This window comes from Castanea sativa, chromosome 1 (genome assembly GCF_040712315.1).
Source record: "Castanea sativa cultivar Marrone di Chiusa Pesio chromosome 1, ASM4071231v1".
Classification (NCBI taxonomy): domain Eukaryota; kingdom Viridiplantae; phylum Streptophyta; class Magnoliopsida; order Fagales; family Fagaceae; genus Castanea; species Castanea sativa.
In genome coordinates this window covers 13,977,206-13,994,705 of record NC_134013.1, presented here as the reverse complement: position 1 = coordinate 13,994,705, position 17,500 = coordinate 13,977,206, and the positions used below count along the sequence as shown (strand labels likewise).

The 17,500-nt window shown below is 35.9% G+C and overlaps 2 protein-coding genes across 2 annotated transcripts; one reads left to right on the top strand and one right to left on the bottom strand.

Moving 5' to 3' along the window:
- The first annotated feature begins 5,874 nt into the window (after window positions 1-5,874).
- LOC142620547 (serine/threonine-protein kinase BSK1-like) lies at window positions 5,875-13,699 on the top strand. The gene is made up of 9 exons (XM_075793909.1): window positions 5,875-6,624; window positions 6,709-6,844; window positions 7,806-7,939; window positions 8,210-8,315; window positions 10,577-10,662; window positions 11,446-11,634; window positions 12,450-12,614; window positions 12,696-12,809; window positions 13,227-13,699. Exons 1-9 carry the CDS (start codon window positions 6,232-6,234, stop codon window positions 13,479-13,481), a joined length of 1,578 nt encoding a protein of 525 aa, XP_075650024.1. The 5' UTR covers window positions 5,875-6,231; the 3' UTR covers window positions 13,482-13,699.
- Window positions 13,636-17,137, bottom strand: LOC142620541 (ATP-dependent zinc metalloprotease FTSH, chloroplastic). The gene is made up of 5 exons (XM_075793900.1): window positions 15,708-17,137; window positions 14,749-14,995; window positions 14,469-14,652; window positions 14,102-14,273; window positions 13,636-13,981 (listed from the first exon to the last, which is right to left on the bottom strand). The coding sequence occupies exons 1-5, from the start codon at window positions 17,040-17,042 to the stop codon at window positions 13,760-13,762; spliced, it is 2,160 nt and encodes a 719-aa protein (XP_075650015.1). The 5' UTR covers window positions 17,043-17,137; the 3' UTR covers window positions 13,636-13,759.
- Window positions 17,138-17,500: the final 363 nt, after the last annotated feature.

The window sequence follows — 17,500 nt, the reverse complement described above, 5'->3', positions numbered from 1 at the left end:
TTAGATCTTATAGTTAATTTTCTCAAGAAAAAAGATCCTATACTTAATTGTTCTCGGCCTCTACGCCCTCAACTCTTTTTTTTTTTTTTTGAGATATACCTCAAATCAAATTTGATCTTCTATATTGCTTCTTTTCCTGAAAAGGGATTGCAAAAAATTAATGAGTTTAAAAATTATTACATACAACTTTTTCTACAATAACTTGTATGCACTGGTCATTGCTTTAAATAAGTTAGACTAAAGTATAATTTTGGCTCTTAAAAATTGTGATATTATTTTGACATTTCATGTTTGATTCTATTTTCATATTAGTTTTGTCATCTATTTTTATTAGTAATTTAATTATGTTATATAGATGTTGTGAGGGCTCGAGGGCTGAGGATAGGGCTCAAGGGTCGCAGTGTAGGATGACAAGGCTGAGGGCCGCAGGCCTAAGGAGGAGGGCTGCTCAGAAAGGTGTAGAGAGGAGTCCAAGAGCATATGGCTAAGAGGGGAAGTCTCTGGTTTGGGGTAGCCTATGGGCTCTACATTGATTGCCCTGCATCTAGCTTTCTAGCCGCATTAAATGATGGGTAACAGCTTTATCAACTACATTGATGAGGAAGTGACCTGAACAGTGTTTATCACAGTTTGGCTGGTTCTTTCCACCACCTTCTACAAACTATGGGAAGGGATAAGTGTCAAAGCAGAAAATTAGTTAGGTGGAAAATGAATAGTTGAGATGCTAGTAAGGAAGGAGTATATATAGGGGAAAGAGAAACTGAATAGAAGAGGAGAAAAAAAGACCAGAAGAAAAGACAGGAGGAAGAGAGAGAAAGAGAAGTGAATAGTACTGTTGAAACTATAATTGTAACCTCCTCAGGAGGGCTTGTATGAATAGATTGGTTCACTCAATATACAAATCTGATCTTTTTCTTTCTTGTCTGATCCTTGGATCGGGCTATTTCTTTATTGTGTTGTTCACTCTCTACAAATTCTTTGTTTTGGGCCATAGATGAATTGATTCAGTCATTATTTTGAGTGAGCCGTAGGCCTTAAGATTTTTCTTGCCCTTACACATGTCATTGATCAAAACACATCACTCATATATATCAAATATCACGATTATTAATAAAAATAGACAACAAGATAAAAAGTATTAGAAATAAAACAATTAAACAACATTGTATTTTAAATATGATAATTTATGGATGTAAGAAATTAAATTTTATAGTTTCAAGACTGAAAATTTTAAATCCTAAGTTTTAAAAAATAACAAAATTTAACTTATAATCTCAAAATTAATAACGCTTAAGATTCTATAAACCCATAAGAAACATGAATTTTTAAGGTAGTGAAAACTTATGAAGGTTGTCAAAGATAAACAATTGAATTTCAACACATTCATTCTCAAGAAAAGAAAAAAAAAAAAAAAAAAACCAGAAGAATTAATACATTCCCTAGGTGTACGCAGCTGATCCCAGAAAAGTCATGGCCAATCATCACTAGTACTCCTGTGTCACACCTTGGGCATGTGATGCCAAGTTCACGAGAAGACGTCCTCAACTTATTTGATCAAAATGCTACTAAAGTTGAGGTCTGCTCAAATGAGGTTTTGGTTTAAAATACAAATAATAGAATACTGCTACCACTAGACTATTTTAGTACACAACAACTATGATAATGAATAAAATAGTGTTGCTTTACGTTTACAAATTGATGTGTTACTAATTATAAAGAGTTAGTTTAAATATTTTATTCTGAGGTGATTGTAATTCACTAATTACATTTATAATTATATTTATTGCTATACCAGTTTGTAAGTTTTATATAATAAAACTCTTAGTACCATTTTTATTTGCCTTATAAATAAATCATCATTGTTTGATATCTTTTAGCAATGAATAAAAGTAAACAATGTAACGAACAACTCATGACTATACGTAAGTGTTGTGTCTTTTCATTAAAAACAATGTTGTAACTAACCAAAAATAAAATAAAATTTATGAACAATGAAAAGTTAGGGGAACATCTTTTTCCTTTATATATTTGTTTTCTTCCTTTAAAATTTATTGTGGTTATGGTCAACTTGTAAAGTTGTAATGTTCAGAGTTGAGTGTAGTCTTCTTAAGCTTATCATGTTTATTTAAAAGATAACTTTAGGAAAAAGGAAGTTGAGAGGTCTATTATACATAAGTTTATTTTCAAATAATGTATACACTTGGTAAATTATTAAATATTATTATTAGGTATAATAGGTAAAGTCTATCCTCTACTCACGTGGGTCCTATTCATGGAATCTATCATCTCGTGAGTAATGGATGGCTTCGGTCCATTGCATTTAACCTCATTCTCTACTTGGTAGTTTTGAAGTTATTCATTAGATTTAAATTTTTTTTTTCAATAGATATGATATAAAATTATAAATATGTTTCATAATAATTATAATTTATTAATAAATTAAAAAACTAATAGATTTTTGGTCTAACACAAATTAAAATATTTTATCCATTACTCAACCCATTAAATATTCATTTTAATAATTTGAAAAACACAAGCAAATTAATGTCAATAAAATATTACATTTATAACATTCTCACAATAAATTTTAAGTAACAGAAAGTTACAGATTCTAACCTGATTCAATCATTAACATTACTTTTTTGTCAATTAATAATAATTTGACACCGAAAATTTATTATATAATTGTCGTAAAAGTATAGTAGGAGCTTAAAAAATTATACAATTTTTAATAGACTCCTGCATTTTTTTTTTTTTGCTGAGAATATACTCCTGCATTAAATACTCTTTTTTTTTTTGGTATCTGCATTAAATAGTTAACAAATCCAACTTATCATGGTGTCATAATTATATGTGTAATCTAGATAAACATAAGCGAAGTTGCAGTAAAACATGGTTGCCAAGTGCGAACGTAATTAATGGTTTGCGTATAAGATCGGACTAAAAAAATAAACGAAGTAAGAGAAACTGTGGAAAGGACTGTCTGAACTCACGCTTTGTTGAATAGAACATTTTCTCGCTCAACTCGTGGTCCGCACGCACCGCGTTACAAAAGCTATCGCACCATATGGTCTTTTGGTTTTAAGTTTTAACGGGCTTTTAGATATTTTTACTCTCTAAATAAATCGAAATATTCACTCCTCCAATTTTTGCTTTTATTTTAGAATATTCATGGAGACATGGACCATATACTATATAAATGGAATATGTGTTAAATTCGGAAGCATTTTGTTGTGTGTAAATTATTGATTTAAAAAATCAACAAAATTATCCCCAATAAAAAAACAATCAAATAAATTACCCTTAAATATTAGTGGTCTCAAATATTTTTTAATATATTTTAGGAAGAAATATAGTTTATATTAATTCATATAGATTTAATAAATTTTTATCTCATTAAATGCATGCTTTGGTCCTATGTATTTTAAAATTTTCAATTTACCCCTTCATCTTTGAGAGCGCATTCAATGTGCTTATTCCATCCATTTCTTTTAATTTTTGCCTTAGAATCACAATTTATTTTAGAGAGTTTCAACCTATGATTTCTGCTCCTGATGATAATTATTTTATCATTAAACTAAGATATCAATCGATTTTTTGCATAGGCGGAAATTGAACCCCAAATCTCTTATTCAACTATTAGAAATTTTAAAAATAACACTAATGTTGGTATGTAAGTTATCATGATGCTAACATATAGGGCAAGTGATGCCTTCATCAAACATTCAACCATGTGCCATGGTACAATAATGAAATTTTTTACCATCATTTCCATTGTTCGCTCTGCTCCTATCATACACCTGAAAAAAAGAATTCAAAAATTCAGAACAATAAAAACTATAGTTAAATTCAAGACATAATTATAGTTAAATCATCCAAAAATCCCAAAATAAAAAACTATTGACCCAAAATTCTTTGATTCTTAGTACACCACCACCAATAAAAACGAGAGAGAGAGAGAGAGAGAGAGAGAGAGAGAGAGAGTCACTTGATGAGGTCACAAAGTTAATGTAAGATGCTGTCATGCTGACGAGACCAATCATGGCTACACCCCCTAATAGAGCTTCTAAATCATACTTGTGGGGATAAAAGACCCAAGATGCGTTTTTGGGCCATGGGGCTTTGTCTGAGATTGTTTATCTGTCTGAGGATGGATTGATGGTAATAAGAATGTCAAACTTAAAGGCTCATAAGCAAACTGTAATGGAAAAAGTTAATGTAAATAATCCGAGAAGGGCTATCTACTTGGATAAGTGAAGAAAGGGTCAGATGGTACGTCATATTGATTAGAATGATCTTTTAGGTGGTCTTATGGATGAAGATGTGTTTCACGTGGTCACAGAGAGTAGGAGCAGTTGGGAAATATTTTAGAGAAAACTACTACCACCGCATTGAATGCTCTGTACCTAAGTCTCTGGCTACATTAATGAGGAAGTGATATTTGAACAGTATTTTTCAGGCTTATAGCTATCACTTAAAGACTTCCGAAAGGGGTGGATGAGACAAATATCAACATTATCAATTTAGACCTACACGTGGAGAGCAAAAATGGGAAGAAAGAGGAATTATAAAGGGGAAGAAGAGCCCAGAGGAAAGGGGATTGAGAGATAGAAAAAGAAAACACTGAAGACAAAATATTTGTAATTAATCTTTAAGAGAAGAGAAAGATAAGAATCTAGTCCTCGGCTTGAGTCCGAGGATAAGTTTCATCATATAAACTCATCCATCCTGATCATTTTGGAATCTTGGGCCATTGTTGTTACTGTGTAGGCTCATTAGAAACAAGATTTCTGACCCATTCTCTATAAATTTATTGCATTGGGCTCTTTGGGCATATACCCTTCCTCTTGTTGGGCTTAGGCACAATACCTATTTGTTGATTTGTATAACTTCAAATTTCCCAACATATACTCGCTCGATAGATGGTATTATTGTACCTTGTTAATGCCATTTTTTTTTCTTTTTAATTGATGTTGATGACAAAATTAAGAAAAGATGGATGGAATAGGGCATACTAGCTATGCTCTTAAAGATGGGGTTTAAAATTGACAATTTTAGGACCCAAGGCGCCCAAATAACATTAAATACCAACTTAAAAGGAACAAAAGGTATTTTTGTCTAATTACCATGATAAACCGGCATAAATTTTGTCAAGATGAAAGAAAATACCTTTATCTTTAACATCTTATCTTCAGGTTAAACATTATCTTATTCTAAAGTTTAGATAGGTAAAAACTAAATTATTATAAAAACTTTGTACCCAATATTATATAATTTTTATTATAAGATATTATAAGCATCATATAATTTAATTCTCCGTCCTGAATTATTTGTCGTGTTTATAAAATCAAACATTATTTATTGTCTTGTCCATTAATTAAAAGATAAAACATTTCAAAATTACTCTTAAACAAAGTTTTCAAAAAATTTTATAGATTAATGTGCAATTTTTTTTATAGATTAAAGTGCTTGTAGTTGATAGGAGCATAATATAAAAATTAATAGATTAATGCCTTTCAGTTTTAAAAATATGACACAATTTTAAGTTATCCTAAAATAAAATACAGGTCCCACAATTTAGGATGGAAAAAATATTTACCAGCAACTAACTAAAGTTACACTCTTCTCAAAAATTACAAAAAAAAAAAAAAAAAATTACACAACATTTGATACACTTCTCCACATTAATCATCCGAAGTTCATAATTCAAGTAAACAACCTCGAATTAGGAAACAAAAGAAATTGCTGTAAAGAAAAAATGGACCAAAATACCGCGAAATGTAAGTAAAAAAACACTAAAACGAGACGTAGATGTGGGGCGAAAAGACGAAAATACCCCGTGGAAATAAAAATGGACAGTTCAATGGTCGAAGTAACAGCGAGAGAGAGAGAGAGAGTTTTTGTCAGTGCAGCAAAGAGAGAGAAAATACGCAAAAAAATGAGAAGAAAACGAAAGCTACACCTCTTCCTCACTCCCTATTAGATCTCTCTCTCTTTCTCTCTCTCTCTCTCTCTCTCTAACGCAAACACGGTTTGTTTGTGAATCTCTTACACACACACACACACACAGACTCTCTCACTCTGTCACCAAATCTTAAAAAAATTCAAAATCGAAATCCTCTTATCTATATATATTTATATAAATATATATTTTATCTATCTATCTGTTTTTGTATGATATATCTCTGATACCAAGCTGGAGGTTGGGGACCGAGTCAACTCGACCGAGTTATGGGCTGTTGCGAATCGTCCTTCTTCAAAGGACCTAGTCATCTTCATTCTGAAGACAAAAACCACTACAATCGGCACCACCACAGCAACAACAACAACAACAACAATAACGATAACAGCAATAACCTCTACAGTCATTCCGCTACTCCGCCGCTCAACGGCACCGACGCCGTCGTCTCCACCGCGTCCGGCGCTCCTGGCTTCTCCGAGTTCTCACTCTCCGACCTCAGAGCCGCCACCAACAACTTCAGCCCCGACTACATCGTCTCCGAGAGCGGCGAGAAAGCCCCCAATGTCGTCTACAAAGGCCGCCTTCAAAACCACAACCAACGCCGCTGGATCGCCGTCAAGAAATTCACCAAGCAAGCTTGGCCTGACCCCAAGCAGTTCGCCGTAACTCTCTTCTTTCACCATCTCTTCTTCAGTTTTCACTCTCTAGGGTTTCCGATTTTGTTTATTTCTCGTGTTTCTTTGTAGGAGGAAGCTTGGGGAGTTGGGAAGCTGAGGCACAAGAGGCTAGCGAATTTGATAGGGTATTGTTGCGACGGCGATGAGAGACTACTTGTGGCGGAGTATATGCCCAATGATACCCTAGCTAAACATCTATTTCACTGTATGTTTTCTATTTCTGCTTTTTTTTTTTCAAATTACTTTCTTTCAGCTAATAATTTTATTTTGGATTTCTTAATTTTTTGTTTTTTTTTTTTCTGCTTGAATAGAAGATATTAGTTAGGGTAGTTCTGCCCTTGCTGTACTGGACTAGCTAAAGTCCAAATATCTTTGTTCATTTGGTTACTGTGTTGTATTTACTTTGTTTCTTTCAATGGAAATCTCTGAATTATACCCAAAAAAAAAAAAGATTTGTTCTGTTGTTGAATTCTTGGAATATATGGTATTTTGTAACTTTTGTTTGTGTTAATGGGTTTTTAGAGTAGGTTGTAATGGACTAGGCTTTTGGGATAGACTTTGAGTTCCAAATCCAATGCATTGGAAACAGGCTAGTAGTTGATGTGGTTGAATATGCGTTGGCTGGCTGGATAAGTTGGTTTTACCTGAACAATTAAGCCCCGGGCGTTGTTGGGAAAGCAATGTGAAATGTTTATTGTTGATACTTGATGAAAACTTATTACTATATTTGCTAATCAATTTTGTGGATATATATTTCTTTTAGATACATAACCTATACAAATTGATGTAGCAATGAATGTGATTGGTGGATTTCAAAATATAACAAGTGAATATTTGATTTTTTTTTTTTGTTGAGATTGGTGACACATCTGTATGTAAAGGTTCTATAGTATCCCTAGCATTACTTCTGATAAGAACTTAAGTTAGGTAGCAGGACCTTAAAAACTGTACTATGGATGTGGTTGTGCTACCTTGTCATTCTTATTTGTGGATGATGATGGTAATCTTTCATTATCTTGGATCACTGAAGCAGAATAGTTCAAAATTGTAACAAATTTATGGAGCTAAGCTTCTTTTTTACATTTATATTTGTTTTAACTTCTACTTAAAGTTTTGGATATTTGTGTTTCTAAAGTTTGATGTTGCTTTCATCACTTCTTTGACAGGGGAGAATCAGACCATTGAGTGGGCTATGCGTCTAAGAGTTGCGTTGTACATTGCAGAAGCGTTAGATTATTGTAATACTGAAGGCCGTCCGTTATACCATGACTTGAATGCATATAGAGTTCTCTTCGATGAGGTGCAGTAACAAATCTTTTTTTTTTTTTTTTCTCAAGTTTGAAAATTGAATGTAATCTAGTGTGTATTACTTTTGTGCATAATTATTTTGTAATTTTTTTACTTTACTTTGTGTTTATCATCGTGAGCATGAAGTAATCTATTCTCTTAGTATAAGGTCATTACTTCTTTTTTTTTTTAAAGGTTTTCTTGTTTTGTTAAATTAATCTTGTGGGAGCACCCATGCAATTTTTGGGACCTAAAGTGGTAATGATGTGGATGGTTTTGGCAGAATGGGGATCCTCGTCTTTCATGTTTTGGCTTGATGAAAAATAGTAGGGATGGAAAAAGTTACAGCACAAATCTTGCATATACACCTCCAGAGTATCTAAGAAATGGTATCCTCTCAACTACCTTCTCAGTATGTATGCGTCTTTGTATGTATTTTACTAGTCATTTGATGATAATCTCTATTATAAATGTTGAGATATTGATACAAAAAATCCCCTAGAAGATTTTTATGGAACGGTTGTATGACAGATTTTTGTATGTACTGAAGATCTCTGTTTTTTTTCTTTTTGCGTCAATATATGAAGTAATAAAGAAAAATATAAATGTTGAAGCACCTGTGTCTGCTTGGTGTGCTGAAATATAGAGACCAATGGCATCACCAGGAAGCCTCATAGAATCTTTTAAAAAGTGACAGAAAAAGAGTTCCCACTTAGAGCAATTGCATCAGTTGGTGTATAAGTGTGTATAATAATAAAAATGCTTAAATTTACACATTTTTGATCAAAAACACCCCACATCAGTCCTTTCATAACTGTCTATATTTTACATTTCGTTCAAAATTGCTACAGTACCGTGTAAATATACACGGTTACTGTAGCGGTGTAAAATATTATTTTATATTTTTTTCTCTCACCTCTCTTCTTTCTCCATCTGTTCTCTCTCTCTCTCTGCCTCTCTCTCTCTCTCCCTCTCCCTCTCCCTCTTCCTCTGAACGGACCCGCTTTGCCTCAACCCAAAATAATAAAAAAAACAACAAAAAAACAGAAACAGAGGACGGAGCTTTGCCTCAACAAAAAAACTAAAATCAACAAAAAATTCAACCCAAAATAAACAAAAACAGAAACCAAATTCAAAGAAACCCAGAAAACCCGCTTTGCCTCAACCCAGAAACAGAGGACGGAGCTCGGATCGGATCGGAGCGGAGCTGGATCGGATCGAGAAACAGAGGATGGAGATGGATCGGAGCTGGATCGGGTCGAGAAATAGAGGACGGAGCTGGATTGGGTCGCGAAACAGAGGACGGAGCTGGATCAGAGCTGGATCGGGTCGCGAAACAGAGGACGGAGCTGGATCGGAGCTGGATCGGGTCGCGAAACAGAGGACGGAGCTGGATCGGGTCGAGAAATAGAGGATCGGAGCTCGGTCAGATTGAGAAATGGAGGACGGCGCTCGTGGATCGGAGAGTTGATCGAGATGGACGGTTGATCTGAAATGGGTAGAGAGAGAGAGAGAGAGAGAGAGAGAGAGAGAGAAAGATGAATCAGAAATGAATAGAAGGAGCAATAGTGCGCGGGTATAAGATTAGGCCGTTGAGATAAATAATAAAAAATGTGAAAAAAATTGATTATTTAATTAATAGGTGGAGTAGAATAAATGAACTGATGTGGGGGATTTGTAAAAATGAATGTGTAAAATTTTAGAAGGAGGTTTTTTGTGTAAAATAGACGGAATTTTTAACCGAACTGATGTGGTTGCTCTTAGTAATAAGATGAAATGTTTAAAATTTAAGAGGGGGAGTTCATGATTATAATGCATGCTTCTAACTTGACCACAAAATAAGACATAGTTAAGCTGCACCTCTAGATAAAAGTGTGAATGGTCAATGGTCCATTATTTATCAAAGGGTTTGGTGTGGATTTATATATCGGAAACCTGTCATAAAGGCCATTATCCATATAATGGAGATCTACTTAGAGAGTTTTTAAGCTCATAACATTCATAAGATTCAGCTCTAGATGACATGAAGCTTCACTACATGCTGAGGTTAATAGCTGACAGTGTGCAATAGAAATACTTAGCATGAAATAATGTTTCAGTTTTTTGGTATTAAGAGGTAAAATACTTGTTAATTTGTGAGTTTTGAGTTTCTTTTATCAATGTCTGATTTTTGCTGATCTTTGTCTCGGGATATAGCTACCTTCAGAATTTTAGAACAGTACCTTGATATTTTTAGCATAAAGGGCATTGGTTTTTGTCTTCTGAAGTGGTTTTTTTTTTTGGGTTAAGTGTAACAATTGCTGAATGTTTGGGAAAGATAACTTGAGCTAATACTGTTACATGATTGCCATCTGAAACATAGAATCTAAGGAACCATAAAGTGGCAAAGGGGGTGATTATTCAGAATTCAATGGAGAACGGGGATGGAATAGCTGTTGGGTGGTTGGGACGCCCTCTTGACACTTATTTTAAGATCATATGATGTACTATTTACTTGTGTTATATCAAAGATCTGTGATGCTTATTGTTTTTCATGACATGAATTTATCCATTTTCTCACCAGGTAATCTTGTATGAAAATTGTTGTTAGCATGTATCACTACTTTTCAGTAACGCTTCCTGTAATAAATGTAATATGTGCATGTTGTAGGTAGGGTGACTCCGGAAAGTGTTATCTTCAGCTTTGGGACTGTCCTATTGGATCTTCTCAGTGGAAAGCACATTCCTCCAAGTCATGTAAGTAGTTTTACATGTTGTGTAATGAATCATAGTTTTAGTGTAGTGGCTCTACCAATTGAGCTATCCCATTGTAGGGAGTGAAGTCCATAATGGAAATAATCACAAAAAAAAATAAGATAGAGAAAAAGGTACCCATATTAAAAAAATCCTTTTCTCTATAAGATTGAAAATTTGGAGCAATGAAGCTACATGCTTTCTTGATTGGTTGGTAGATTATGTCAAACATGATGGATAACTTTCTGTTGATCTACTGCCTGCTTTTCTTGAAATCTGTGACTTGGCAATAATTTGGCATCAAATGGAATACTAGGGATAGTTTACGTTCTCTTTCACATTTTGTTGTCTTTTCCTACGTGTTTTATTCCATAGGCATGTATCTGGATTGCTTTTTGGGCTTCTAAATGTGTACAATCTGTTACAATATATGTCAAAGAAGGCTGATAATTGGTAATAGATCCTTTCAATCAATATTGCATTTTTCAGACCAAAATTATGATGCGTTTGAGCATTGGTTTTCTTGTGGATACACTTCAAGCTCTTGGAGGTTTGGAAGTTTTAATTGCTTTCAAATGCTAAGATTATTTTGTTCTTTAGTGGATGAGTTGGATTTGGTGCCATCATCCTGTTCCATGTTTTGTGATGATAACTGTATATTGTTGTTTACCTGGTTTGAGATAAATGCCTAGCAGATTGTTCATGAATCTTTTTTTTTGGGAATTGTTTGAAGTTGATATTAGTGGACTTAGATGTGTTATTATGTTTCTATTTTTCTGTATGCAGGCTCTCGATATGATACGGGGCAAAAACATTCTTCTCCTCATGGATTCACATTTGGAGGGTAACTTTTCAACTGAAGAGGCAACTGTGGTTTTTGATCTTGCCTCACGGTGCTTGCAATATGAACCTAGAGAGCGGCCAAATACTAAAGATCTTGTTGCAACACTTGCACCGCTACAAAATAAACCTGATGTAAAATATGCCATCTTTGCTATCTACTCTCTTGATGCATGCACTTACCTTTTATCCTTATTTGTCTGTTCATACTGAATTTAGGATTATATTAACAGTAAAATAGTGCAGATGATTTATCCTGTAAAATTTTCACACTGAAAGCCTATTGGCTTACAGCCTAGTGGCACCCTACTCCCTCCCCTTTGTTGTGGGTTGGATACCCCCAACAACCAAAAAAAAAAAAAACTGTTGAACCACAAGATCACTGCTTGTCATGCTATCCCACTGAACATCTGGTTTATATATTGCCTATGAGATACAATAGTTGGTTATGCCCAGCCAAATATGCATTCTGGCTATTATCGTTCTGTTTGCTGATAGATTCTTGCTTGGAGCTTGATCTGGCTGGAAGCAAAAATTAGCTGTGGCTTGCTCTTGTAAGCTTGTTTCTAGCGTTTACAATTTACATGAGGTTGGGTCTTCAATTTCCTGAGGATATTTAGTTAAAAGCCTTGTTGGTTGCCCATGATCTTTTTTGGGGAGTTATGTTTTCTTCTCGTCGGTTGCGTGGGGGGGGGGGGGGGGGGGGTTTGGAATGGATGGTTGCTTCGTTCTCATTTTAATTCATTTTCCTTGGTTTGTATAATGTGTTTTCTATCATTCCTGATTGTTTGTATACTGCAAGCAATTTTCAGATATATTTATGGAAATTTTGGTTGCATTGATTGGTTTGACCATAAGTCAACAGTTTTGTGAACTTGAATTCATTATAAAGGAAAAGGTCAGTTTTGTGCATTTGATCAAATTTCAGGATGTGGGTTCTCTGCTTGCAGGTTCCATCTTATGTGATGCTGGGAATCCCAAAGCATGAGGATGCCCCTCCTACTCCACAACACCCTCTTTCTCCAATGGGTGATGCCTGTTCAAGGATGGACCTTACAGCTATCCATCAGATATTGGTCACAACACACTACAAAGATGATGAAGGAACCAATGAGGTGATTGGATTGTACACTTGCAAGCTTGCATGTATTTTCTCTAATGTTATACTAAATCATTTCCTTGATCTATCGGTTTAGTTGTCTTTCCAAGAATGGACCCAGCAAATGAGAGATATGTTGGAGGCAAGAAAGCGTGGAGACTTGGCATTTCGCGACCGAGATTTTAAAGCTGCTATAGACTGTTATTCTCAGGTATGTTGATTGCAGAATTGAAATAAAAAAACCCTTTCATAAATAGAGGTTTTTTTACACAGTAATGTGTTAGGCCCACCACATTTCCCCCATGATGATGTAGAACTTCATATAATACTTCTACTTATCAAAAAAAAAAAGAACTTCATATAATACTTTCATACAGTATAAGGTTAGGGGGAAGTGAACTCATCAAAGATGAGTTGGATTTTCAAGATTTAATTGTGGGCACTTGATATTTTGTGAGAGAATTTTAAGACAATGTGGAAATGATTGATAGGGAAATCAGCATCCATCTGTGAGATTGTCATGCTATACTAGGACATCTCTCTCTCTCTCTCCAAGCAAAGAAAATTGTTTGACAAGCAGATTAATTTGGGAACCACGATTAATTTTCATTCTGTTTCTGTTGTGCAGTTCATAGATGTGGGAACCATGGTTTCACCAACTGTGTATGCACGAAGAAGTCTTTGCCATCTCATGTGTGATCAACCAGATGCTGCCCTTCGAGATGCCATGCAAGCACAATGTGTCTACCCTGAATGGTCCACAGCATTTTATATGCAGGCAGTTGCCCTTGCCAAGCTCGATATGCACAAGGATGCAGCTGACATGTTGAATGAGGCTGCTACTCTTGAAGAAAAGAAGCAACGGGGTGGCAGAGGGTCTTAAGAAGTAGCCCTGTATTTATTCCTTGATATAATTGGCACTCAATTAATTGTTGCTGTTGTCGATGGGGTTGTAACAAAACATGAGGTCTATGTATAATGGAAATTGAAAATGTGGCTTTTGTTTAAAGTGTATCATAGAGAGGGGGAGAAACTTGTTTTCTTGTGCACCAAATGTTTTGCTATTATTTTTAATTAATGAAATAATTAATTGGTTCTTAATGTGTACATGCCTATATGAAATCTATAATACAACAAGATTTTTGACTCTTGAGAGTGGAATCAAACCACAAATAACTCGGCTTTTCCATCAATGAAGAGACTCATGAATTCCTCCCCATCGACAGTTTCTTTCTCTATGAGTAGCTGAGCAAGCTTGTGAAGGATGTCAATGTGGGTTGTTATGATTTGCGTCGCCCTTGAATATGCCTTCTCTACCAGTTCCCTAACCTCTGCATCAACTATATCCGCAGTAGCCATAGAATAATCTTTCTGGGATGACATCTGCATTCATAACATACACGCCAGACACTAATTAGATCTCTTGGTTATGCATAGGAAAGAAGACATTGTAAACATGGTGAATTGTGAATGCATTTCTTTCTTAATTCCAATAACTCCCACCTGTTGACCCAAAAAAGGATTTCCACCAGGACCACCGATGGCAACTTGCCCAATTTTTTTGCTGAACCCAAATCTTTCAACCATCTGCCTTGCCACTCGTGAAACTTGCATGAAGTCATTCGACGCTCCCGTTGTCACATTCTCGTCACCAAAAATCACCTCTTCAGCAACTCTGCAATTGAAACAAAGAAGAGGAAATTTTTAAAATTAAACCAATAAGTAGATCAGTAGTTTTAAATCCAGCCTATTTGAAATTAGAGAAGAATTAGAATCAGAACAGCTCTAATAGGAACCTTTATGTTCTTCCAAAACACTTTAAAAGGCAACATATCTTATGCATTGCTGGAAATAAGTTGGCATAACTAACCTTCCACCAAGGGCAACAGCCATCTGATTCTCCAGGTAACTTCTACTGTACAGTCCAGACTCAAGCCTCTCTTCACTTGGAGCGAAAAAGGTAAGCCCACCAGCTTGGCCACGAGGGATAATAGATATCTTGGCCACAGGATCATATTCAGGCATCAATGCACCAACTAGAGCATGCCCAGCCTCTGCAAAATTAAGAGCATGACTAAACTGTAAACGCTGAAAATCAAATACAACAAACCTAGACAAATTAAGAAATACGCTGATTCTTATTTATATACCATGATAAGCAACTAATTTCTTCTTCTCATCTGAGACTACAGCATTTTTCTTCTCTGGGCCAGCAATGATCCTTTCCAGCGCATCAGATATCTCATCCTTGCTTATTTCCTTGAGGTCACGCCTGGCTGCAAGAATAGCTGCTTCATTCATCAGATTCTGCAGATCAGCCCCGGTAAATCCTGGGGTTCTTCTTGCTATCTTGTCGAAGTCCACATCCTTTGCGAGTGCCTTTCCTCTAGAGTGCACCTGTCATACATGCTCAGATAAGTTTCTACCAGAAAATAGCAAAAACACGATCTCAGTTATGGACTATGGCAATTGAATGAACCAGATCGTATCCATATAACAACTTATGCAAAATGTTTGGTCTTTGGCCTCAGTAATAAGTTGTTGAATTGTGGAACTAAAAAAAAAAACTTAAATAGCACTAAAAAGAAGAAAAATAGGTAATGAAAAGAGCAGTAGACTGCCATACACTCTTGATAGATTTAGTAAATCATGTTCTAGAACAATGAACTAGCCAGCACTCTTTAACTGCATATAATTAGATATCACTTGACAAATCTAGAACATTATGAACATAACCCATGATTTATAATTGAGCAATGTTGCAGTTACTACAAATTTACTACATATATAAGCATTGATGCAAACTGTTAAAACACAAAACAAAAAAGTAATTAAGAAATTTATTTATTATGTTATTTACATGACACCGATCACTTTCATTGTCATGCCAGTTTGTAGGCCTTTTGTACTAAACTAAATAGAAATTTTAGCATTTTCCTATAAAATTATAACACAACAATTCACTGATCACTTAATACGTTATTGGAATCAATAATTTAGGTTTAGACATCATTCCTACTCTTCCATAGCAAAAGTATTCTAAGACCTTGGCATTTCACTAACAGCTAAAACAAGAATAACTAACCAAGCAGGGTTTTATAGAACAAACCTGAAGAATCTTAACTCTACCAGCAACATCAGGCCTATCCACAGTGACCTGCCTATCGAACCTGCCAGGCCTCAACAAAGCTGCATCAAGCACATCTGGTCTATTAGTGGCAGCCAACACAATCACACCCGAATTACCCGAAAATCCATCCATCTCTGTCAAGAGCTGATTAATAGTTTGCTCCCTCTCATCATTCCCACCTCCAAGCCCTGCCCCTCTCTGCCTCCCCACTGCATCAATCTCATCAATAAACACAATGCAGGGTGCTTTCGACTTTGCCTTCTCGAACAAGTCCCTCACTCTCGAGGCCCCAACTCCCACAAACAATTCCACAAACTCCGAAGCAGCACAAGAGAAAAACGGCACGCCGGCTTCTCCGGCCACTGCTCTAGCCAATAGGGTCTTCCCTGTACCGGGAGGTCCAACTAGCAAACACCCTTTTGGTATTTTAGCTCCTAGAGCTGTGTACTTATCTGGGTTTTTCAAGAAATCAACAACTTCTTGCAATTCCAGTTTAGCTTGGTCAGCACCAGCAACATCGGAGAATGTAACACCGGTTTCTGGGACTTCTTGGAACTTTGATTTGGATCTTCCGAAGTCCATTGGGCCACCGAGCCCACCAGGTCCGCCGGGCCCACCTTGAGCTCGGCGGAAGAGAAGGAAAAGTCCAGCAAAAGCAAGAACTGGGAATATAAGATTACCGATGAAACTGAACAACCCGTTGCCAGAGTCACCCTCTGAGACCGAAATATCGACGCCGTTCATAGCTAAAATGTCGATAAGGTCCGGGTCGTTGGGGACAATCACGGAGGCTCGGCGGCCATCGATGGCGGTGAGCTGAAGGGCAGAGCCGTCTTTGCTGAATCTGACTCTTTCCACTTTCCCTTTCTTCACTGCATTCAAAAACTCGCTGTATCTCCATTGACTACCATCAGGGATGTCAGAAGTGTTCTGGGTTTGAGGCTTTGGGGCTGTGAGAAGAAGGTTTTGTGAGAAAGGTGAGGGATTTGTGAGACTGGGTTTGGTGGGTTGGGCTTCAATTACAGGTGGGGGTTGAGGTGGTGCGGGGTTGTCTAGAGCTAAAGCTTGTAGTTGTGGAGTGAGAGTAGAGAAGATAAGAGCAGCTAAGGTAGCTTTGGATGGTAGAGATTTTAAGGGTTGTGAAGAATTGGGTTTTTTGTTGAGAATATTTTGAGTGATTAGATACTTTCTTTTGGAGGTGGGATGGAGTGGAAGTGGTGATTTGGTGATAGTTTTTGGGGTTGGAGGAGAGACCAAGATTTTAGTCCCAAAGAATTGTGAAGAAAGCAAAGGATTGGTGATGGTGGACGCCATGGAGTTCGATGAGGTTTTGCTATGTGGTATGTCTCTTCTCCTCTATCTTATATAACTATTAAAAACATAGAGTCGAGTTTGAGTCACCCAATCCTAGAATGTTGGATTTTGCCTATGTGAGCAGGTTAAAAAATAAAAATAAAAACAAAAACAAAAACAAAATTAGAGGCGAATTATCAATTATGGTTTGTGAGTGTGAATGTGGACACTATGCCAAGTTGTAAAAATATCAGGACAAAAGAAAAAAGAAAAACCTTTTTCTAACTTTTACGCAGAGAAGCGATGTGGCGAAATCTGATTTGGTTATTGACTTGAAAGTTGAAATACTATGGGGGATGTATAGGGAAGAAACTTGCTTAAACCCATGCCATACAATTGGATGACGTTCGTGTCGCATCCACGTGGCCTGTATAAGATCCAGTTATTTCTTGAATGATTTTTAGTTGTTTGTTTGTTCT

Bases quoted from the DNA above. Each gene is read 5' to 3' on its own strand.
- LOC142620541 (XM_075793900.1), bottom strand. From the start codon at position 17,042: ATGGCGTCCACCATCACCAATCCTTTGCTTTCTTCACAATTCTTTGGG. The intron at 14,996-15,707 runs GTTTGTTCTATA...CATGTATGACAG, and splicing joins GTAGAGTTAAGATTCTTCAG to GTGCACTCTAGAGGAAAGGC. The intron at 14,274-14,468 runs GTTAGTTATGCC...TTTCAATTGCAG, and splicing joins GCTGTTGCCCTTGGTGGAAG to AGTTGCTGAAGAGGTGATTT.
- LOC142620547 (XM_075793909.1), top strand. From the start codon at position 6,232: ATGGGCTGTTGCGAATCGTCCTTCTTCAAAGGACCTAGTCATCTTCAT. The intron at 8,316-10,576 runs GTATCCTCTCAA...TGCATGTTGTAG, and splicing joins TCCAGAGTATCTAAGAAATG to GTAGGGTGACTCCGGAAAGT. The intron at 11,635-12,449 runs GTAAAATATGCC...CTCTGCTTGCAG, and splicing joins CGCTACAAAATAAACCTGAT to GTTCCATCTTATGTGATGCT.